General features: G+C 46.4%; 1 protein-coding gene and 1 long non-coding RNA gene across 6 annotated transcripts in view; one reads left to right on the top strand and one right to left on the bottom strand.

Moving 5' to 3' along the window:
• LOC137590335 (calcium/calmodulin-dependent protein kinase type II delta chain) overlaps positions 1-22,935 on the top strand; it is a 53,053-nt gene that overhangs the window by 21,061 nt on the left and 9,057 nt on the right. For 2 of the 5 annotated variants that reach the window (XM_068307883.1, XM_068307884.1), the window contains exons 3-13: positions 7,713-7,772; positions 8,468-8,522; positions 9,957-10,022; positions 11,842-11,914; positions 14,885-14,987; positions 16,203-16,286; positions 16,645-16,739; positions 17,993-18,115; positions 18,287-18,370; positions 18,761-18,803; positions 19,948-19,988. In XM_068307883.1, the coding sequence (XP_068163984.1) occupies positions 7,713-7,772; positions 8,468-8,522; positions 9,957-10,022; positions 11,842-11,914; positions 14,885-14,987; positions 16,203-16,286; positions 16,645-16,739; positions 17,993-18,115; positions 18,287-18,370; positions 18,761-18,803; positions 19,948-19,988 (827 nt within the window). Of the gene's footprint in view, positions 1-7,712; positions 7,773-8,467; positions 8,523-9,956; positions 10,023-11,841; positions 11,915-14,884; positions 14,988-16,202; positions 16,287-16,644; positions 16,740-17,992; positions 18,116-18,286; positions 18,371-18,760; positions 18,804-19,947; positions 19,989-22,475; positions 22,536-22,935 lie in introns of all 5 variants that reach the window. The other 3 variants (XM_068307885.1, XM_068307886.1, XM_068307887.1) reach the window with 2 other exon arrangements.
• LOC137590337 (uncharacterized) lies at positions 2,498-7,706 on the bottom strand. Its single transcript, XR_011034365.1, has 2 exons — positions 5,734-7,706; positions 2,498-5,613 (listed from the first exon to the last, which is right to left on the bottom strand). It is a non-coding gene; the product is annotated as an uncharacterized lncRNA (long non-coding RNA).

The raw sequence follows: 22,935 nt of genomic DNA, 5'->3' as shown, positions 1-22,935 counted from the left end.
TAGAGGAGACTTAATGCCAGGCTTTTAGTTCTAACTTTAATCTGTTAAAGCCTGAGTGACCCCCCCACACACACACACATACACACCCCAGTGTGTTTATGTGCACCACATCTAGACGTGTTTTTCTGTCTTTAAAGAAAAGCAGAGTGTGTTGTCACACCCAGTGTGTGTGTCGTCAGGTGTTGGTGAAACAGGTACAGACAAGCAGAGACACACACACACACACACACACACACACACACACACACACACACACACACACACATGTGATTGTTGTCACACTGCATGAAAACCCAGTGACTCCAATGCAGCCGTAAAAATAACTCGTTTTTATTTCTAAACTGGATTTTTGTTTCCATGGAGACCAAGTTTTTTTGTGGCTTTAACATATTTTTATTCTGGACACTGGGTTCTTCTCATCAGAGGTGTCAGCCGTTTTCTTAATAATGGATTAATCTTCAGAGATTTTATTTTAAAGTGGCAGAAAAGGATCGTAAAATATTCAGATGATCAATTATGTTACTGAGCAGCAGAACAAATCTCAATCAAGCAGCTGCGATCTGCATAATAACAGTACTGATGAATGCTTGATGAATAAAATATTAATTGTTGAAATAAAAAATGTTCATGCCAATCAACTAAAAGATGGAAAGGCCAGTGAGAACACACGTGAATAACTAATAAAAACACTACAAGATACTATATATCATGATACTAATATATATAAAATTATATATATATATATATGAAATGGTTTTGGGTGGGGTACGGGGGACAGGCAGCATCTTCACTGATGGTTCTAGTCAGATGTCTAACCTTCTGCCAACACTTCTGCATCAGGAGGATCTTCTCAATCCCCACCCTGTCTGTTTTATGATGGCCCTCTGCCTTTTATGGCTGTAGATGAGAGGGAGGCTGGATTTAAAGGTTGGTTGTTTTCAGCCTGAGGAGGAAGAGAAGGCCGTTCTGAGCCTTCATCACCATAAATCCACAAAAGGCTGAGAGTGGTTTGGTTCTCCAGCACAGGGCTCCACATGGCCAAGGCTTTATGGTCAGCAGTTCATGCCGTGCAAAGTGTTTCACGTTTTTATGTTTTAAAGTCTTCAGGGTCAACTGGAGAGGACCTGAAGATGTAACTGGGGGGGGGGGGTGATTTATGTGGCTCTAATGGTTTTATTTTTGTGAAATTGTCCTTGTGATTCCTGCTTTAACAATTTTATGAGGCCAAATGTTCTTTGGCGATTGTTTGATGACTCAGTCTGTTGTGTGATTAACTATTAATTCTTTAATGAGTGAGTGAATCCCCTACATAGCCCCATTACAGTAAACTAACACACAGCTGTCAGTACTAAACCCCTGTTTGAGAGACTAAATAGAGGCTACGACCAGAAACCAAGTCTACCTCTTAGTTCTCATCAGTGTGAATCCATTCATTTACGACTTGAAGTCCGTGCTGTGTGTCACGTATGAGTTCATATGTATTCATTACAGGAACTCTTGAATGTCTTATCGTGACACACACATCCTGAGACGCGTCACTTCGTCAAACCCCAGGGTCGATACTGAAGTGTGTCACACGTCAGGGGGCTGGACTGTCAGATGTGGTGTTCTGACGCAAATCGACTGAATGCCTCATGAAGGCGTCTGAGCGTCTGCTGGGGGGTGATAGGGCAGAGCGCTGACAGCAGCTTCCCCTGGCCAGGACACCTGTTTGCCCACAGGCTTATGGTCCAATCAACCCAACACCACAACCCAACGCAAGGAACGTGTCCCTGTGTGGACGGAGAACAGAGAGCGTGGTGCGCCGCTGCCTAAGACTGTCTGATTGGTCGTTACTGCGTTCACGACAATGGCAGGTCTTCTGGAGAGATGAAAACGAAATAATTTCATTACAATAGAACCTCCAGATACGAGCTGCTGGACAACCAGGTCTTTGACAGAGACGTGACTCTGTCCAGTAGTGCTTCTGGACACCACCACGTGTTGGTGGATGGATACGACATCAGTGAGACCGGATCTCGTTCTTTACCACGTGTTGGTGGATGGATGACATCAGTGAGACCGCATCTCGTTCTTTACCACGTGTTGGTGGATGGATGACATCAGTGAGACCGCATCTCGTTCTTTACCACATGTTGGTGGATGGATGACATCAGTGAGACCGCATCTCGTTCTTTACCACGTGTTGGCGGATGGATACGACATCAGTGAGACTGGATCTCGTTCTTTACCACATGTTGGCGGATGGATACGTCATCAATGAGACCGGATCTCGTTCTTTACCGCGTGTTGGTGGATGGATACGACATCAGTGAGACTGCATCTCGTTCTTTACCACATGTTGGTGGATGGATACGACATCAGACTGGATCTCGTTCTTTACCACGTGTTGGTTATGTAATATATAATATTATATATACAGTATAATATATATATATATAATATATAATTATACACAGTTAAAGTCTGCATGTCTATTGGTTGATTACATTTAAAAAAAAATTTTTTAGGGGGTTTGGTGTTTATTTTTACAAGGCTGGATCGGATTAAAATAATTTGTTATTTTAGCAGAGGTTCTACTGTATTATCCAACATGACTTCATGGGGGGAAATGAACAAACATATCTCAGTCTCTCATCAGAAGAACTAATGTTCCATTCCATCCTGTTGCGAAATAGAATTACATTTAAATATTAACCATTTAGCATTTTGAATGTCTAATTAAAATAGACGGCTGCAGTCTCTCCATCCACATCGATGTGTTTAGCTGCAGAAGCTGCATCATCCACACTTGGGTAGCGATGGTTTGGGTTTTGAAAAGACGAATGCTGTTGGAGTTTGTTCGCAATCAGTCGCCGTTAAACGATTCGACTCATTTCACCATCTCCAAAGCTGAGAAGAATATCAAGAGCACCAAAAGCCTCCGGAATCCTCCGTCCATGACAGACCTGACTCAACCAAGCATAGAAACACAAATTGTTAGATGTGTCACCTGACAGGAAAGCAGCAGTTCTCTTGAATTCTGATCACCTTTCCCATGTCAGCCTCTCTCCTCTTCATCTGTCCATCCATCCATGAACCGTCACAGCGGCTCCATTGCTCTTGTCCAGGGTTTTTTGGAAGTACTTCTACCTTCGTATACATTTCTAATGTATGAGAATTCAGAGAAATCTTTCAAAAGTCACATGTTCACGTGGAATACATCTAATGTTTTAGTACATTGCTCTTCCTGCTTCTCCATTGGCCCGTGACGGTGACATCTACCAATGGCTGCTATTGGACGTTGTGGTGTTGGATGTCTGGGATGATGTAATGGCTGTAATATCCCCTGAACACCCCAGACTAACTCTCCGGGGTCAGGCAGGGTTTGTGATTTTATGTTGAATCTGTGGTGGAAGTATTTAGTTTAGCTTCTTCTTCTTCTTCTCGAGTCACTACGTATCATCAAATGATTCCAGTCCATTGTTGGATGCATTGTCTGGCACTCGGGGTTAGATCAGCTAGGTCCTCTTGGGTGCAAGAAGTCGGAAGGAGTGGGCAGACAAGAAGATGTTACATGGTCTGATCCTCTCCACAGACAAGAGATGTCGCCATTCTCATTAAACCCCCACTTTGTCAAGATTGTTTTGCATCGGCTGACAGCAGTTCTCAGGCGGTTACGGCAGGACCAGAGTGGCCATGCTTCACTTTTAGTTAAAAGAATATCAATGAATGAAAAGATGGAAAAATACTACAAACTAGAAGGCACTGGAGTGTCTTCAGTCACTCTAATGCATGGAGGTTTTCACACCCCCGGGGGCCATCTGGCAGGAACCAACTGAAGACCGTCTGAAAGCGTCTCGGTGGTGAGAGGATCTGTGTGAAAACGCTTCAGAACAGGTTCCAGTCCCACACCGGCTGCAGCTGCAGCCCCCCCAGCGATGAAGCCGTGTTGGATTAAGATGGAGGATTACGACGCTAACGATGACTGTCAGCTCAAACATCACAACGAACCCCCGAGACACACTCACTCCCCCCCGGGGGAGGCAACACAATGAGGATTGGCATATTGTTGATTGAATGCTTGTTTCCTCTCTCTACTGATATTCATGAGACGTTGTGTTCAGGGTTGTGTTTCAGGGTTTTGCCAAGCATCAGTGATGCTGATGTTTGCAATCAAAGATTTCATTTCTGTTACCCAATCTTAGACTTGCAACATGCAGTATATTAATCCATCTGGAATATTCAGGTAGTTCTGTGCCATCGTATCTGACTATTATCTTGCAGTTCCCCTTTCCGCCACAGCCCCTCCCAAGCAGCACTGCTGCATTCACGTAGCTCCAGCACGCCCTTCTTGTTGCTGTTTGTTGCTACCTCAGATGCTTTCCTGTTTATCATGGATGATAAAGCAAAGACTAGTGAACATAGTGGTAGTGGTGAACATCTCTGACCCATAACAACTCCTCCCTCCTCCTCCTCTTCCTTCACTCTAAAGCTAAGCTACATGCTATATGCTACTGATTTGCATTACTTCATCTGTGCTACACATCACACAGAACCAACGCTGAGGCTGAAACCTGTTTCTGCTCATTTGAAAGATGCTTGTTTTGGTTTCTGTGGGGTTTTTGTGGGCACCAACACACTGATTAAAATGACTCTCTTCCATCTTAAATCACAGTTTCAGTTTAATGCACATCAGGTTCTCTTGAGTTGTCTTCAGCCGTGATCACACCAACGTTTGTTCTTCAAAGCGTCTTCTTGGAAAAACATCCAGAAGAACATAATGCTGGATACCTTTAAGTGTTTGAGCAGGAATTCACACACTTCAAATGTCAAATTTAATTTGACATTTGTAGCCAACTACTACTTCCGTCTCTCAACGGGAGCAGAGGTCTTCCTTCTGTCTCCTGTTGTCTCTATCTCTCTAACTCGTACCCAGACTGACTCTCACTGATTCTCTGAAAACTGACGAAACCAAAAGGAAAATCGGAGGATACTAAAGACCAGATGGTCTCTATGAAAGAATTAAAGAGTGAGTTAAAGAGCGACTTTGATAAGTTAGGGAGTGACTTTGATAAAAAGTTGGAAGTAAAGCTAAAACTGGTGCTAGACGCCTCTGAAGAAATGAAGGACGACATGAAGAAAATGCAGAAAGACATGGAGGAAAAAGACCAAACAATTGTTGTCTTGGAACAGGAACAACAAAGAATGGATGATTTGGAACAAAGCATTCGTATAAATGATGTGATCATTACTGGAATCAACATCAAGTCGAGGAATTACAGAAATGCTATGGCTAGCGCTGACATCGAGTCTCTGGAGCAACAAGTGAGTTCTCAACTGAGGGATCTGGAGATAACTATAGATCAGACCAGATTGAGACGTGTTACCCATCACCATCTGGAGGTAGGAGACCACCTGCAGTGCTGATTAAAATCAACAATCGTAAACACAAGATAGCTCTTCTGAAACAAGGCTTCAAACTGAAAGGAGAAAATGTCTACATTAATGAGAATCTCACTAAAAGAATGCTGACATCGCTGAAAAAGCTCGACAACTGAAGAAGAATGGGCTGATCGACAACACCTGGACCAACACCTGGACCAACACCTGGACCAACACCTGGACCAACACCTGGACCAACACCTGGACCAACACCTGGACCAACACCTGGACCAACACCTGGACCAACACCTGGACCAACACCTGGACCAACACCTGGACCAACACCTGGACCAACACCTGGACCAACACCTGCAGGATCTTCATCAGAACAAAGGGGCTTTCTCCAGACCAGATGAAAACAATGGTGATCAGGAGTGCAGAGGAGTTGGTGAAATATGATCAATAAAGACGAACAAGAGTTGTTACTACACCAGAGATCAGTACAACAGTGTCACTTCAATAGTGGAGCTCTACGATTTTGGACACGTCAAGTATTTCATGGAACAGTCGAAAAAATCAACATCATTGATGTCAGAAACATGGACTAATGAACAAAATGGGATAACATTAACAAAAGTTAATGTTATCCCATGATAACATGGGATAACATTAACTTGAGACCTTAAAGAGCTTTTGGTATCTTTTGACAATATAACACCATGTGAAACTGTTAGCGTGTAACAAACTGGTTAATTCTTGTATAAACACTGTCTGCTGAGGGAGGTTAATATGATCATTATATTCTTGTGGAGAACACTGGTAAGGTCAACGTCTAGTTTGACTATCCATGATGTTAACAAACCTTGTGTTCCAGGAAGACTGTAAACATGGTTATACTCTAGGGTAAAGGCTAATATCTGGAAGTGGATAAGGGTATGAACATCTGTCAAAATTCAATGTATGAGCTGGTTGAAGACTTTTAACGTCTGAGTTTGTTGATTACATATTCTAATGAGAGAGATGTTTTGTTGGTGATTTAGAGGACGGGAATCTTACCAGCCAATGGCTTCTACCTGTTAACCCTTTTTTTTCTTTTCAGATGTTGCTGATGATGTTTCAACACTGATGGAAGTGAAATATGTTGTAATAACATGTCTGGAAAGAAGAAAAATAAACTGAATAAATAAATAATTTACAACCACACCTTAACTAGACCGCTGAAAAGACGGGTATTTTCACCTCAACGCACCAAACAGAACAAAACATTTGTTCTTCATTTAAAAGGCGACAGACAGGAAATGAGATCGGAGACGTTTCAGGGGGAATCAGGAAAGGGAAGTGTTAGGATGCGTGTTCAGGAGGCGTGATGTGGACGGGGTGTGTTCTGTTCCCGGTTTGCCTCTCGTTGTGACACCGTCTGACTCTCAGTACACAGAACGTTCCTCACCTGTTCCTGTAATGACGCACCTGTGGTTAGATTTAGGGAGGATTCTATGGAGTTGGCTGGGATTAAGATGTTTTCAGGAGTCATAAGGTCAAACCTGAAACACTGTTGTTGATGACTGAAAATTTGAGAAGTATGAGAATCAGAATATCACTAAATAAAAAAACAACACTAACATTCCACAAACGTTCATCAGGTTGAACGTGAAGGTACAGAAGGAGACGTGAGAGATGTCTGCAGGGGCAAGAATCCAGCTGTAAATCCCGTTATGTCACAGATTATGGGTTTCCACCCAGCGAACAAACAGGATGATGTAGAGGAAGGGATGGGACTCCACGCTCACCCAGTGACCCATGAGGATTACAGCTCTGTAAAAGCACATCCCATTGGTCTGATTAGGATTAGGGTTGTGTAAACTGACTTGTGATTGGAGATGCTGTCATCACATCTGGTTTGAACCAAAGTGGGATTACAGGGAGCTGATGGAGAACCAGCAGATAAAACTGAATGGATTTGAACTAAATTTCATTATGACGCGTTATGGAAGTTTACTGATTTAGTGTCACGCTGATGTCACGCTGATGTCACGCTGATGTCACGCTGATGTCACGCTGATGTCACGCTGATGTCACGCTGATGTCACGCTGATGTCACACTGATGTCACACTGATGTCACGCTGATGTCACACCAGTAGTGAACTGTGCGTCAGGTCTGTTGCTAAGGAGATGCCTGTTGATCTCATCAGTACCTGAATGTTATTGGGGGCCTACCAGCAGGTCTTCAGCTGTTCTGTGATCTCGTCTACAGAGCTTCCCATTGGCTGTCTGACCGCTCATGTGTTCCCTACAGGCAGGAGACCGTGAAGCAGACACTCGTGACAAACGCCTCCTTTTGTCTCCACAGATCACCAGAAGTTGGAGCGCGAGGCCAGGATATGTCGTCTGCTCAAGCACCCCAACATCGGTAACCTACACCCCCATTTCTACACCCCCATTTCTACACCCCCATGTTCAGTTTAACCAGGTTTAAACCAGGTTTAAGCCTCAGAGGGGTTTACATGATGGAGCTACATGATGCTAATCATTATTGATAATCGTGCTGATATATCAAAGCACGTAACGAGATGTAGTCCCGTATGAATAATTAATACAGTAACACTAAGTCAATAATCAATGAAGGTATTTGTTTCTCAATGATCTATTAATTCTAACGTATTTGTATTTAAATAAACCTGTTAAACCATTAAAACATTTGTTGTCTGGTCGTCAGTGAAGCCTGTTCCACCCACAGCCTCTCCCTCTGGACCCTTCAGGTCTTCTGCTGTTCCGTCTCCTAGACGTCAGTTATGGGATGGATCCCATCAGGATCCTCTTCCTCTCCTTCATTCTGGGGGAAACTAAACCAGACTTCACTCAAATCAATCAGTCCGTTAAAACGTGAAGCTAAAATCAATCCAGCCTGCGTCAGAGTGTGTTAGGAGTCCCCCCCCCCTTTTAAAATCAATCCTGGATTCTAAAGGTTAAAAAAAAATAGCAGAACTGGGCTGTGATTGGCTGCATCATGACAGGACCTGTCAGGGCGCCGCTGACGTCTTCAGGCGTGTCTCCTGATGCGTTGATTCATCATCATGACTAACTCTGACGTGTCCCCCCCCCCAGTGCGGCTCCATGACAGCATCTCAGAGGAAGGATTCCACTACCTGGTCTTTGACTTGTGAGTACACACGTCTGTGTTAGTTCACAGAATGCGCACACACACACACACACACACACACACACACACACACACACACACACACACACACACACACACACACACACACACACACACACACACACACACACACACATCATGCCCAGGACAGTTAAAACCCTACAGCTGCCTGTCACATATCCTGGCACTAAAGCATCATGGGAGATTTGACGTTCACCGCCTCCTTGCACCATCTGTCTCCGTCATCACACACCGTCGCCATGTTGACGGGCGTCACAGTCATCACGTGGTACTGGAGGACGTATATGAGTCCACACACACACACACACACACACACACACACACACACACACACACACACACACACACACACATAATCAGCTTATTTCACCCACTGTTAAAAACGAATGGAAACTGTGATGCGTTCAAGGTCTGCAGGAAAATGTTCTAAATAAGAAATAAAGACGAAACGTCACTAAAAAACAATTTTTATGCTGCAGATCACAGAAATATTCTCCAGTAATCAAAGCAACCACTGATGATTTTTATTCTCAGGACGTCCTGATTAATGGATTAAAATGATTTCAGTTGTTTTTAAAGGTTGTTTTTAGTCATTGTTAAAGGTTCTTTTGTGTTTCCATGCGGGTCAGACTGCTGGAGCCACGACTAGTTGCCCCGATGCTGTTTTTAACAGCCCCCAGATGTAAACCACCAATCAGTCAGGAGGAGTATCTGAGGTTCTGTTCCCACATGTTTCACCAATCTGAGCTGGTGGAGACCCCTTCTGGAAAAAGTTTATCCTATTTGTGCCTCAATGGTGTCATTTCTAACCGTCACCTACTTTAAGGGCTTGATTCTTTAGTTTGCCCCCCAGTCTCCCTCCTCTCCAACCTCCATCACTCACCGTCTTCTCCATCCTTTCCCTCCTGTGTTTTTCCAGATGTTTTTTTGGATGGCAGCCAGAAGTTTAATTCCTCAGAATCATTCTAACTGCAGTTTATTTGATTTTGAGCCATAAAAATGACGAGAGGATGTTTGAAAAGACGATCAGAGAGATAAAAAAGGAAACGGTGCTCTACGTCCCAGACAGGACACGGTCCTGAAGCCCAGCACCGCCCTGCAGTCACAGACCGGAGGCAGGAGGGAGATGCTTTAACACTGACTGGAGTCTGAACTAAGAGCTCCGTCTTCACCCTGGGCTCTTTGAGACCTTCTGTTAGCTTTAGCCTTTAGCCGTCGCCTCATGGAAAGACCAGAAACCTCCAGCTGAACAAACAGTCTGAACACATCTGCTGACTGACTGTTTATTATTGTAGTGATTTCACCATTCTGACCCAGTTATTCTGAATGAACATTTGTACACTGCACTCCTTTTTCTGACACGTTTGTCTGTCCCCTGTTCTCTCCCGTCACGTGATTGGTCGTTTCCTCCAGGGTCACCGGTGGGGAGCTGTTTGAGGACATCGTCGCCCGGGAGTACTACAGCGAGGCTGACGCCAGGTCAGTCACACGCTGGTGAAACCTTCACTACTACGGCAGTAACAGACATTGTGAGCAGAGAACAGTGACGTGGTGCCTGTCAGGGATCCCTCTTTACTCACTGCTAGTGTGTTCCAGGAACCACCTGTGGAAAGGGACATCCTGTGACAGAGCCACAAACTATTATTTTATTATTATCGTGCATCTTGAAGCGCTAACAAACGAGGGATTACTGTGTATAAATACACATCCCATAATGCCTCAGGACACAGGCTGTGATTGTTCCTCTGATCTGTCTTTACGTCTCCTGTTCTCCCTTCAGTCCTTTGATTGTGGATCTATTCTCCAAATGTTCCTGCAGACCTTTAGAACCCTCTGAGGGGAACGTCTGACGTCCGATGAGACGGGTTGTAGTTATTATTGAAGAGAAGCATCTTTTGTTCCAGAGGTTTTGTTCCATCTTTTGTTCCACCTTTTGTTCCACCTTTGTTCCGGAGGTTCTCTCAAAGGTTCACGTTAGCGTCCAGCTGGACGAACACAGAGCGACTCCATCCTCCACTAGTGTGTCTGGAGGTTTGTCACAGGGACATCCTGAACTGAAGAGGATGGAGAATGGATTTAAAAACTCCGTTTTATTTAATGGCCGTTCTCGGCCTCCACCAATGGGAGGCCTTCCCTGAGCGTCCCAGTGGTTCTCTGGTTGATGAGTCTCTATCTGCTCCAGTTGTTTGGAGGAACTCTGCAGTGATACGAGGGGGGGGGGGGCAGCTCAACAAAACGTGAACATCAGTCACATCTGTCAGTTAGTACTGCTAGCCTAGCCTAGCCTAGCCTATCTTAGCATATCTGCGTGTAGCACTCTTTACTCCCATAGCCCCGTGATGCTAACGACCCTCAGGCAGATACTTCTGGGTTCCTGCTCCTTCAGTTCGTTTCCTGTCAGTCCAGTTCATTGTGTTCCTTCTTCCTCTTCCTGTTTCCTCTTCCTGTTTCCTGTGATGACTGGTTTCCTTTTCCTTTCTCTTTGCTTCCTATTGGTTCCCTCTCCTCAGTGATGTCACACACAGGTTCTAGTGTAAACCAGTGAATAGTGCACACACACCTGAAGGTCAGTGACAGCAGAGATACCACAGGCCACGCCCGCCTGGAGCACCTTGACTGGCCCCTCCCCCTGGCTCCTCCCCCTGGCTCCTCCCTTTCTTATCAATGACTGCTGACTGCTGCCCTCCCCCCTCTAACCCCCCCCCCCACCAGTCACCATCACACAGCCTGACAGGAGGGCTTCAGCCCTACCTGCTGCATTGCATTGTGGGTAGACTGACTGGAGGGGGGGTATCAGTGTATGCCAGAGCACAGAATGCATGTAGCACCTGTCCAGCCCCCCCCACAGGAGGAAGAGGAGGAGGAGGGGCTATTTGTTTCAGGTTCTCATCCTGAAACACTTGAACAAACTGAAGGGCAGTTAAATCTGTTAATTGATCTTAATTAAAGTTAAATCTGTTATTAATTGATCTTAATTAAAGTAATCTGATTACACCTCCTCCCCCCCCCTGCGGGCCTGGACCCCCACCACCTCTGCTTTGACAGTGGGGCAGACACCCGGCGGCGTTTCGTCAGAAGCAGTCGATTTGAACCCGAACTTGTTTTTCTCTTCCTGGCCTGGTCACCATGGCAACACAAAAACAAAACAGCATCGGGCGTTTAGCCACTTCCTGCCATTACCCTTCAGTATGGCTGGTGGGGGTGGGGTTGTGTGTGTGGGGGGGCTACCTGAGGGTCAAAGCCAGCCCCCGCTGGGGTAGCTATCACTAACCCACTGCCCCCTGGTGTTTGCATGCAGTCACTGCATCCAGCAGATCCTGGAGGCCGTGCTCCACTGCCACCAGATGGGCGTGGTCCACCGCGACCTGAAGGTGAGTACACCGCCATGAACATCAGGTGTTTACCCCTGTGACCCCGTACCTCACCCTCCTGTCAGGTTAGCTCTGGTTTAATGGAGAAAAACAGTCGGGTCCATCCTTCAAACGCCTTCAGTTACCAACAGACCCACGTACAGAACCCCTTCAGTCAGTCCACGTAGGTGAACTGGTCCACCTCAGGATTCAGGTCAGAACCATCAGGTGGTTCACCTTTAACTAAACGAACTATTTCAGGACATTTTATTTGGATGTCTCCCCAGCGTGAGTCCACAGCGATCTGGTTTCCCTGCTGTTTGCTCCCAATATTCTAAATTTGCCAAATAAATGAGCCGGGTGTGTCTGCGGTCTGGTTGATACTCAGTAATAAGGAGCTCAGGTTTTGCATTTGCCAACTACCCTCTCTCTGCGCTCTGATTGGCTGTTGCCAGGCAGCTGTGGGGGCTCATTGCTAACACACAAAGGCTAAACAAATACAATCAGAACAGGTGAAGCTGTGGAGCAGAGAGACAGGTAAACGCTGTCTGCTACACTGACTGTGGTTTCATTTTGTAAGTGATGATTTTGGGTGAACACACACACACACACACACACACACACACACACACACACACACACACACACACACATCCTAGGAGCAGTTTATAGGTTCGGTGTTTGCTCAGGGGCCCCCCAGCAGTGCTCAGGAGGTGAACTGGCGTCCACCAGTGGACGCTCCAGCTGGTCCAGTCTGGGGGGGACAGAGCCGCTGCGCTCTGGGCGCCACGGCGACGGCTGCCTGCAGAGGCAGACAAAGACACACACAGGAGGAGAAGGTGTGTGTGGGAGTGTGTGTGGGAGGAGATGCAGGCTGGCTCCACGCAGCATCAGAAGGACGGGTCGTCTCTGTGTGGGGGGGCCGTGGTCTGTGGGTGTAATCATTGTTGTTATCAGGACACTGAATAAATACGTGGATTAATAAAAATTAATGAGACAATTTAGAGAGAGTAGAACTTTATTGATCGCTTAAGGAGGTTCCGTCATGACACACGGCGCAGTGAGCAGACAGACGGAATGGAGGCTAACCCACCAAGAATATACAGATTACAAGTAGAGCGTTCATAGTGTTTGTCGTGTTTCTGACATGCGTGTCGCCCCTCAGCTCTATCAGGACTGACATTTAACGTCCAGCGTCTTCAACTGGTAAAGCCTCACAGCAAACACAATGACCTCTGACCCTGACTAACAGAAAACCTCTGAAGGTGCATGAAGGTCACAGGACCTTAAGGATATAATGAGTGTGATTCAAATGAACAACTACAGTATTTTCTGCCCCATAAAGCCCCGAAAAACATTTAATTTTCTCAAAAACCGACAGCGTGCCTTATAATCCAGTGTACTTTATAATCCAGTGTGCTTTATAATCCAGTGCGCCGTATAATCCAGTGTGCTTTATAATCCAGTGTACTTTATAATCCAGTGCGCTCTATAATCCAGTGTGCCGTATAATCCAGTGTGCTTTATAATCCAGTGTGCTTTATAGTGCAGATCATACTGTAATCTAGGATCAGTGGTGAACAGATCTAAATCCCGTTCATTTCTCTGGTAACTCCTGAGTCGGCGTGTTGTCGTGGAGTCAGACCAAACTGACGTCACTTAATGTGAAACGTCCTGTTAGAAGCTGTTCTGAAGAGTTTAAGAGTTTAAAATCAATTGAGAATGATTCAATAATCAAATCCAGATTAAATCACTGAACTCAGATCAGTAAACAAATGGGGGACGAGGCTCCAGACCGGTTTGGGGGGGCAGAGATTTGATCCGTTCTATTGTTAAAATCCAGTTCCAGCTTTCATTCATCAGCAGAACCGTCTCCACACACACACACACACACACACACACACACACACACACACACACACACACACACTCTGAACACAGTGTGAGCTGCAGACAGCTGATTGGTCCGTGGAACGCGTCTGGGGTATTTAGCTGCACCTGCCCCCCTGTGAGTTTGATTCTGTTTGTGTCTGGGGGGCTGTTTCATCCTGGTCTCTATAAATATTCATCTGTCACATCCCTGATTCCACTGGGGGGGTTAGGGACACCAGGCTGGGTGAAAACGCTCCAGCTGAGAGGAAGCATGTTAACGCTCAGAGGAGACGTCTGAGGTGGGGGGTAGTCGTCCAACCAGAACGCCCGTTCAGAAACTAAAGTTAATATTCTTCAGAAGGCGTGGTCAGGCTGGGGGCGGGGCAGGCGTCATGTGACCATCCCATAATGCTGTCAGACTCTTTAGACGACATCTCGAGTTTCTGTTCAGAACCTTTGTGGAACTATCCCCCCCCCCCACCCTCCAGGGTTTTTATTCTATCTCCAGTGGTGAGAAGGGGTGGTTTCAGTCAGTGGGGGGTAAACGGATGACGTGAAGGAATGCAAACACCCAGACTTCTTCCTTCACCTGGTTTTACCTTCTTTCCCAGAATAACTCAGAATTCACACGTTTTCTTTTTCTGAATCTACTGGTTTCGATTTTTTCAGCAAAATTTCTTCAAATATAACTTTCAGATAAATCAATGTGCTTCGTTCGGTCAACAGAACACGATGTCTTTGCCCACGCAAAACAAAACCCTCTATTAGAACGGACAGCAGACATTACTGAAGGGGTTTTAAACAGGTCAGATATTTTACCTTCCGTTTAGTTTGTTGCACAATTTTGGTTTGACCCGACCGTAACTAAAAGAAGCTGATCCATCCCAGATCACCAGCATCCAGACTCAGTTTGACCAAAACCTTAAATACAGCTCCGACCCCCCCTCAGACCACAGCTGGACCAGAGCGAAGGGGGACTCTGGCGGGTCATGGTGAAGCGTTCTTTCACCACTGGTGTGAATAATTCTCTTGTGACTCTGAGAGCTATAATAACAAAAACCACAACCCAAACTTTAACCCTTTCATCACTGAACTGTTCTATCTGCCCCCCCCCCCAAGCCGGAGAACCTGCTGCTGGCCAGTAAGCTGAAGGGGGCGGCGGTTAAACTGGCTGATTTCGGTCTGGCCATTGAAGTCCAAGGAGACCAGCAGGCATGGTTCGGTGAGTGTGGGGGGGTCGCCTGGGTGTTTAACCCGTTGGTTATGTCGGTGAAGTGGGGGGGTTTAAAGGACACCTGGTGGAACCAGTCTGAGAACATTTGGGTCATTTTCACATGGATGGATCAGAAAAGACTATTACCAGTATGGACCAGTATAGACCAGCATGGACCAGTATAGACCAGTATGGACCAGGATAGACCAGTATGGACCAGGATAGACCAGTATGGACCAATATAGATCAGTATGGACCAGTATAGACCAGTATGGACCAGGATAGACCAGTATGGACCAGTATAGACCAGTATAGACCAGTATGGACCAGTATAGACCAGTATGGACCAGGATAGACCAGTATGGACCAATATAGATCAGTATGGACCAGTATAGACCAGTGTGGACCAGTATAGACCAGTGTGGACCAGGATAGACCAGTGTGGACCAGGATAGACCAGTGTGGACCAGTATAGACCAGTGTGGACCAGTATGGACCAGTATAGACCAGTATGGACCAGAATAGACCAGTATGGACCAGTATAGACCAGTATGGACCAGGATAGACCAGTATGGACCAGGATAGACCAGTATGGACCAGGATAGACCATTGTGGACCAGTATGGACCAGTGTGGATCAGTGTGGACCAGTGTGGACCAGTGTGGACCAGTATGGACCAGTATGGACCAGTGTGGACCAGTGTGGACCAGTGTGGACCAGTGTGGACCAGTGTGGACCAGTGTGGACCAGTGTGGACCAGTGTGGACCAGTGTGGACCAGTGTGGACCAGTGTGGACCAGTATGGACCAGTGTGGACCAGTATGGACCAGTGTGGACCAGTATGCACCAGTATGGACCAGTGTGGACCAGTGTGGACCAGTATGATCAGTGGTTCTGCTCTCAGGTCCTGTTCAGGTTGTGGATCTCATTTCGTTCCTCAGAATGGTTGAAGCTGAAGCAGAGCTCTAGTCCCAGATGAGTCCCGTGTCCCCGTCCAGAGGGACTAGTGTTCCGCCTCACGGCGCTGCTCCGGTTAGATGACCCTGATTCTCACTATTCCTGGAGGAGCAGGAAGTAATTGCTCTGTTCCCCTCTACTCCAGCCCCCACCTGGATCAGCCTGAAGGGCTGCAGTGTGTGTGTGTGTGTGTGTGTGTGTGTGTGTGTGTGTGTGTGTGTGTGTGTGTGTGTGTGTGTGTGTTAACTGTCTGTCCTTGTGGTCCAGGTTTTGCTGGGACACCCGGATACCTGTCTCCAGAGGTGCTGAGGAAAGACCCCTACGGCAAACCGGTGGACATGTGGGCCTGTGGTGAGGAGGGGGGGTCCATCAGAGTCTGGGTTTATAAACGCGTCAGTTTGTCCACAAACCGTTCAGGAGACAAATGTCATCCATGAACGTCAGGATGGACGTCTGGTCACCTGTATCTGACCTGTATCTGATCTATATCTGATCTGTATCTGATATCTGATCTTATATCTGTAGCATCTTTAAAGGTGTTGGTGCTTCACACACACCTGTTCACCTGGACCTGAAACACAAAACACACACACCTGTGTGTGAGAGGCCTTTCATTAATCTGTATTTACACATGAGAGACCCAATGTGTGTGTGTGTTTGTGTGTGTGTGTGTGTGTGTGTGTGTGTCTGTGTGTCTGTGTGTGTGTAGGTGTGATCCTCTACATCCTCCTGGTGGGGTACCCCCCCTTCTGGGACGAAGACCAGCACAGACTGTACCAGCAGATTAAAGCCGGGGCTTATGATGTGAGTGTCCTGGGGGGGTCACGACCCCCTGATGGGATGTTTACATGTGAGGTCTGTTGTTACTGAGGGTACCATGACGATGGTCACAGCCCGACCTCATCAATGTGTGTTAATCCAGGTCAGGGGGGTCAAACTCCTCTTCACTGGGGGCCACATCAGCATCATGTCCTCAAAGGGCCAGATGTAACTAATGTAACTAATGTAATGTAACTAAATGTAACTACTCCTTAATGTAACTAATAAATGTAACTAAATGTAACTCAGTGTAATGTAACTAAATGTAACTACTCCTTAATGTAACTAATAAATGTAACTAAATGTAACTCAGTGTAATGTAACTAAATGTAACTACTCCTTAATGTAACTAATAAATGTAACTAAATGTAACTCAGTGTAATGTAACTAAATGTAACTACTCCTTAATGTAACTAATAAATGTAACTAAATGTAACTCAGTGTAATGTAACTAAATGTAACTACTCCTAAATGTAACTAATAAATGTAACTAAATGTAACTCAGTGTAATGTAACTAAATGTAACTACTCCTTAATGTAACTAATAAATGTAACTAAATGTAACTCAGTGTAATGTAACTAAATGTAACTACTCCTTAATGTAACTAATAAATGTAACTAAATGTAACTCAGTGTAATGTAACTAAATGTAACTACTCCTTAATGTTAAATAACTGAATTTCTGACTGATTCTAGTTCCAAACATTACAGTTAGACAGAAAAAACATGTTTGTTTGTTTCTCTGTTCTAACATAAATCCTTTTCATTTGTCAGGTTATTAAACCCACAGAACTCCATCAATCAAGGATCAAACTATCAATCAATAAAGAAAAATAACATCAGACACAAGTTAGGACGTTAACTTTGTTCACAATGTTTCGTCAAGAGTTAAAATAGGGTGAACTACTGCATTGTGGGAAATGTAGTTTCAGGTCAAAGCACACATTTGACCTATTAAATTTTACACACATTGAACTTTTATGCTCTTGAGGGCCACATAAAATGATGTGGAGGGCCACACGTGGCCCCCGGGCCTTGAGTTTGACACGTGTGATCTAGACTGTAGAAGGACAGACTGACCGTCTCCCTTTCATGGATTCATGAACACATAAACGTTTACACCAACTTAATGGACATTTTATATTAAAGTCACTGTGATGAACAGTTTAGTTAATACTTAAAGCAGTGATGGAACACCTGTCTTAATCTGTGTTAATCCTGACCCCCCTCTGGACCAGTTCCCCTCCCCTGAGTGGGACACGGTGACCCCAGAGGCCAAAGACCTGATCAACAAGATGCTCACCATCAACCCGGCCAAGAGGGTGACGGCCACGGACGCTCTCAAACACCCCTGGATCTGTGTACGTGTCCAACACACACACACACACACACACACACACACACACACACACAACGGACGTTCACAGACATGCCTTTACATTGAGTGTGTGTGTGTGTGTGTGTGTGTGTGTGTGTGTGTGTGTGTGTGTGTGTGTGTGTGTGTGTGTGTGTGTGTGTGTGTGTGTTTACAGCAACGCTCCACCGTGGCGTCCATGATGCACAGACAGGAGACGGTGGAGTGTCTGAAGAAGTTCAACGCCAGGAGGAAACTGAAGGTGAGTGGACAGAGCGCCCCCTAGAGGACCTGAGGAGGAACACACTCCCCCTCTGGGGGAACCAGACAGGAAACATTCACACCTCCACAGCGGCTCACGACCACCGGTTCAATAGAAATAAATAATGAAATAAAAATAAGACTGACTCAGACCAGGAAGTACGTCCCAGGGTTTTATTACAACAGGATGCCGGTTTTTGGAGAGATTGAAGATAATCTCTTTTTTATGAGATTGAACAAAGCACACTTTGATATAATCTGGACCCTGAACCAGTTTGACACCAGAATGAATTGATTTGAACCTTTAGTTTTGAGGGCCTCTATCACACAGAATACCTGAACACCTCCAGTCTGTGTTAATCCCGTGTTAATCCCATGTTCATCTCCGCAGGGGGCCATCCTGACCACGATGCTCGCCACACGTAACTTCTCAGGTAGGACTGAACCGGTGGACTAACGTTAGACTAAGGTTAGACTAACTTTAGCTCCGTCAGGAGGAAACGCCCCCGTCGGTGTGTCCTGGGTGGTCGTTCAGGAGGCGGGGCTCTGACACTGATTCCTGGTCTCTAACCCTTGGAGCTCAGTGGTCTCCAGCTGCAGCCCCTCTGAGGGGCAAAGCGCTCCACCAGGACGTTATGGATCCGTGTGATAAATCAGTCCGCTTCTGTTTCTGTGTGTGATGTGTGTGAATAGTGAGCAGACAGACCAGTGTGTGTGTGCCCTCAGTGTTCACTGCTGTCTTCTTCTTCCCTCCTCCTGTGTGCTCACCTGTGTGGAGGTAAGTTCTGTTCTGTTGGGGATGTTTTAGTGTTGGAATGCCACCCCGGGTTTGTTACTAACGCGTGGCGACAGCTGATGCATCAGGTGGTCATCCTGGAGGAAAAACGTTAAAGACGTGAATCACTGGGCGACGCCCCCCCCACTCCCCCCCCCCCACTGATGGGCCTCATGTTCAGAGGCTCCCCGTCGTCCCTCAGCTGTCAGGAACAGACGTCTGGAGACGTGTCTCCATGATGGTTAACAGATGTTTGCTGCTGTCGCTTCCTAGACCTGCTCATGTTTGTGTTCGACCAATCAGCTACCCCGTTAACCCCCCACCAATCTTCATGCTCGTCCCCCCCCCCTCCATGAACGCTTGTGCGTCTTGCATGTTCACCGACACACGAATGTAGAAAGTCACTCCCACAATCAAAGCTCCATCTCACGGGATTCCACTTCCTGTTGGTAGAAGGAGGCTCAAAGCATGCTGGGAAGGAAACGTCCATAGGAAGGGGCGGAGACACTCCTCCTCTCGTCTGATTCTAACGCAACCTGATCACGTTCCATCTCATCTCATCCCCTCATTTGCATGTTTCTCTTCTGCCTCCAAGACTAGTGGAGCCCACTTCCAGGCTATTGTAAACACACACTGTGTGTGTGTGTGTGTGTGTGTGTGTGTGTGTGTGTGTGTGTGTGTGTGTGTGTGTGTGTGTGTGTGTACGTGTGTGTGTGTGTGTGTGTGTGTGTGTGTGTGTGTGTGTGTACACATTTTAATCCCAGCCGCGCTGATTTTCCTCCGTTTGTTTCCTTTCTCAACAGCAGCCAAGAGCCTCCTGAACAAGAAACCAGATGGAGTCAAAGTGAGTTCAGTGTGTGTGTGTGTGTGTGTGTGTGTGTGTGTGTGTGTGTGTGTGTGTGTGTGTGTGTGTGTGTGACCCTCCAACAGGAAACTTGCTCGTCCTTCACTGTTGTCATCAAACGCTGCGGATCTCATTAGAACTCAGGGGGAGAGAGGGGCATTCTGGGAAATTCATCCCGGTTGTCACGGGGACAGCCCTGGATAGGAAGGTTCACTGATTCCATCCACTAAGAAAGTGAAAGTTAGTGCACAGATTTGTGCCCCTCCCTGATTAACCCTCATCTGAATGTGATTAATTAGATTTAAATATTTTTAAACTCAGTTTTAATGATTTGATGTAAATTTAGTGATTAAACTCCATTAATCATCAGAATGAGGGACAATGACATCATCACCGAGGCTCTTCTCTGATTGGTTGGGCGTCGGCCACAGATTAACCTCTACATGTTGTGGATGGCCGCATGCCATTTATCTCTGCTTGTCACGTCAGGCTATGTGGAGGTGTTCAAAGTGGAGTCCACTGCCATCCTGGGCTCTGATGAAACCACAGATCCTGAGTCCCTCTGAGTGTGTGTGTGTGTGTGTGTGTGTGTGTGTGTGTGTGTGTGTGTGTGTGTGTGTGTGTGTGTGTGTGTGTGTGTGTGTGTGTGTGTGTGCTCTGAATGAACCAGGATGATATAAACTAAATATCAACCGTCTCTTCAGGTCTACATGAGACAAACTCTTTACTGATAACTGATCTGCTGTAAAAACAATAAAACAAAGTACAGCCCCCCCCCCCCAACCAGAATCAAGTGTGAACAACCGTCGCCCCCTGGTGGCAGGTGACAGTACAGTCATAAGACAAATGAACTCATTCTACTTCTGCCGGAGGGGTTCTGGTCATGTTTGGTAGTTGAAGTTCAAGAGGATTCATGTTTGTGTTTGTTTCTGATGTTTCATCTGAATATTTGTTGTTTAAAACTCTTTACAGCAGCTCCACCAATCAGATTGTTTCCTCCAGCAGGACGCAGGGGGTGGGTGGGTGTCATCCGTCTTTATTTATACAGTTCAGTGAGGTGAACTATTCTGTCGTTACTATGAATATCAAACTATGGGTCAGGATGAAGGCTAGAAGCCCTGTGTCATGTCTAGTCACTGACTGACGTGTGGAACCTGCTGACTCGTGGTCAGGTGTGTTCAGGCCCACTAAGACGTGTTCCTGAGGAATTCTCACGTTAAACACACGTTAAACACACGTTAAACACACGTTAAACACACGTTAAACACACTCCAGTTTAATCAGGCTTCTTCTGCTGGGGGCTTCCTGCGTCCATTACGGTGTGAACCAGGTGTTGTGAAGTGATGCAGGGAGATCTAACCAGAAACCCCCCTACGGGTGTCCATCTCAGGACACCCGTAGGGGGCTCTATCAGAGCTCACCTGGTGTGTTCTACCTGCCCTGTGGCTCTGGGTGATGGATTTACAGCCCTACGTTCATTTCCCGTGTTTCTGTCTGGTTACTGCTGACTGAAGAAGAGGAGGGCTGGTGGTCCACCTGTGGGGGTCGGCCTGGACCACCTGTACGTAGACTGACCTCCTGTAGATAGACTGACCACCCGTAGATAGACTGATCTCCTGTAGATAGACTGACCTCCTGTAGATGGACTGACCACCTGTAGGTAGACTGACCACCTGTAGATAGACTGACCGCCTGTAGATAGACTGACCACCTGTAGGTAGACTGACCACCCGTAGATAGACTGACCACCCGTAGATAGACTGACCTCCTGTAGATAGACTGACCACCCGTAGATAGACTGACCTCCTGTAGATAGACTGACCTCCTGTAGATAGACTGACCTCCTGTAGATAGACTGACCTCCTGTAGATAGACTGACCACCCGTAGATAGACTGACTTCCTGTAGATAGACTGACCACCCGTAGATAGACTGACCACCCGTAGATAGACTGACTTCCTGTAGATAGACTGACCACCCGTAGATAGACTGATCTCCTGTAGATAGACTGACCTCCTGTAGATAGACTGACCACCTGTAGATAGACTGACCACCCGTAGATAGACTGACCTCCTGTAGATAGACTGACCGCCTGTAGATAGACTGACCACCTGTAGATAGACTGACCTCCTGTAGATAGACTGACCACCCGTAGATAGACTGACCTCCTGTAGATAGACTGACCTCCTGTAGATAGACTGACCACCTGTAGATAGACTGACCACCCGTAGATAGACTGACCTCCTGTAGATAGACTGACCTCCTGTAGATAGACTGACCTCCTGTAGATAGGCTGACCTCCTGTAGGTAGACTCCTGTTGACTAGCTGCTAGAGGAACCGTCCAGGAGGTGGAGCTGTTTCTCCATCGACCCGTTTTAATGACACGTTTGCTGACGACCGCTGGACGTTCTCACACGACGCTCCACTTTTCTTCTTCCTGTTTGACCTCTGAGCCTCTTCCTTCCGTCTGTCCGTCTGTCCCTGCAGATCAACAACAAGGCCAATGTGGTCACCAGCCCCAAAGAGCCCGTCCCCACTCCTTCTCTGGTACTCTGTCTGCCTGCCTCGCTGCCTGTTTGCATGACTGTTTGTCTGTTTCCATCCTCATTGGAGTTCTGCTCCATCTCCTCTGTCTGGTCGTGTTTTGTCCGTTGGGCTGAAGAGTCGGTTGGGGAACACGCCGTCCACACGTCTGGATCGTGTCCTCGTATTGAGTGTTGACCCCATTTTGTTTTCATTGTTGATGACGGCTGTAATGGGAACAGTGGGACCAGGGGGGGCCGCTGTGGGGAACAGACCGACACCAGCCTGTGGGAACGACGCTGGTTTGTGGTTTGGGTTAGACCTCCACGATAAAACACTAATCAAGTGTTTTTAATGTCTCCTATGATGGAATCAGTTTCTAGAAGTTTCCTGAGTTCTTGATTAAAAACAGTTTTCCACATCG

The sequence above is a fragment of the Antennarius striatus genome, chromosome 23, assembly GCF_040054535.1.
Source record: "Antennarius striatus isolate MH-2024 chromosome 23, ASM4005453v1, whole genome shotgun sequence".
NCBI classification, from domain to species: domain Eukaryota; kingdom Metazoa; phylum Chordata; class Actinopteri; order Lophiiformes; family Antennariidae; genus Antennarius; species Antennarius striatus.
Note: the sequence above shows the minus strand (reverse complement) of the source record. Positions and strands in the feature narration are given on the sequence as shown.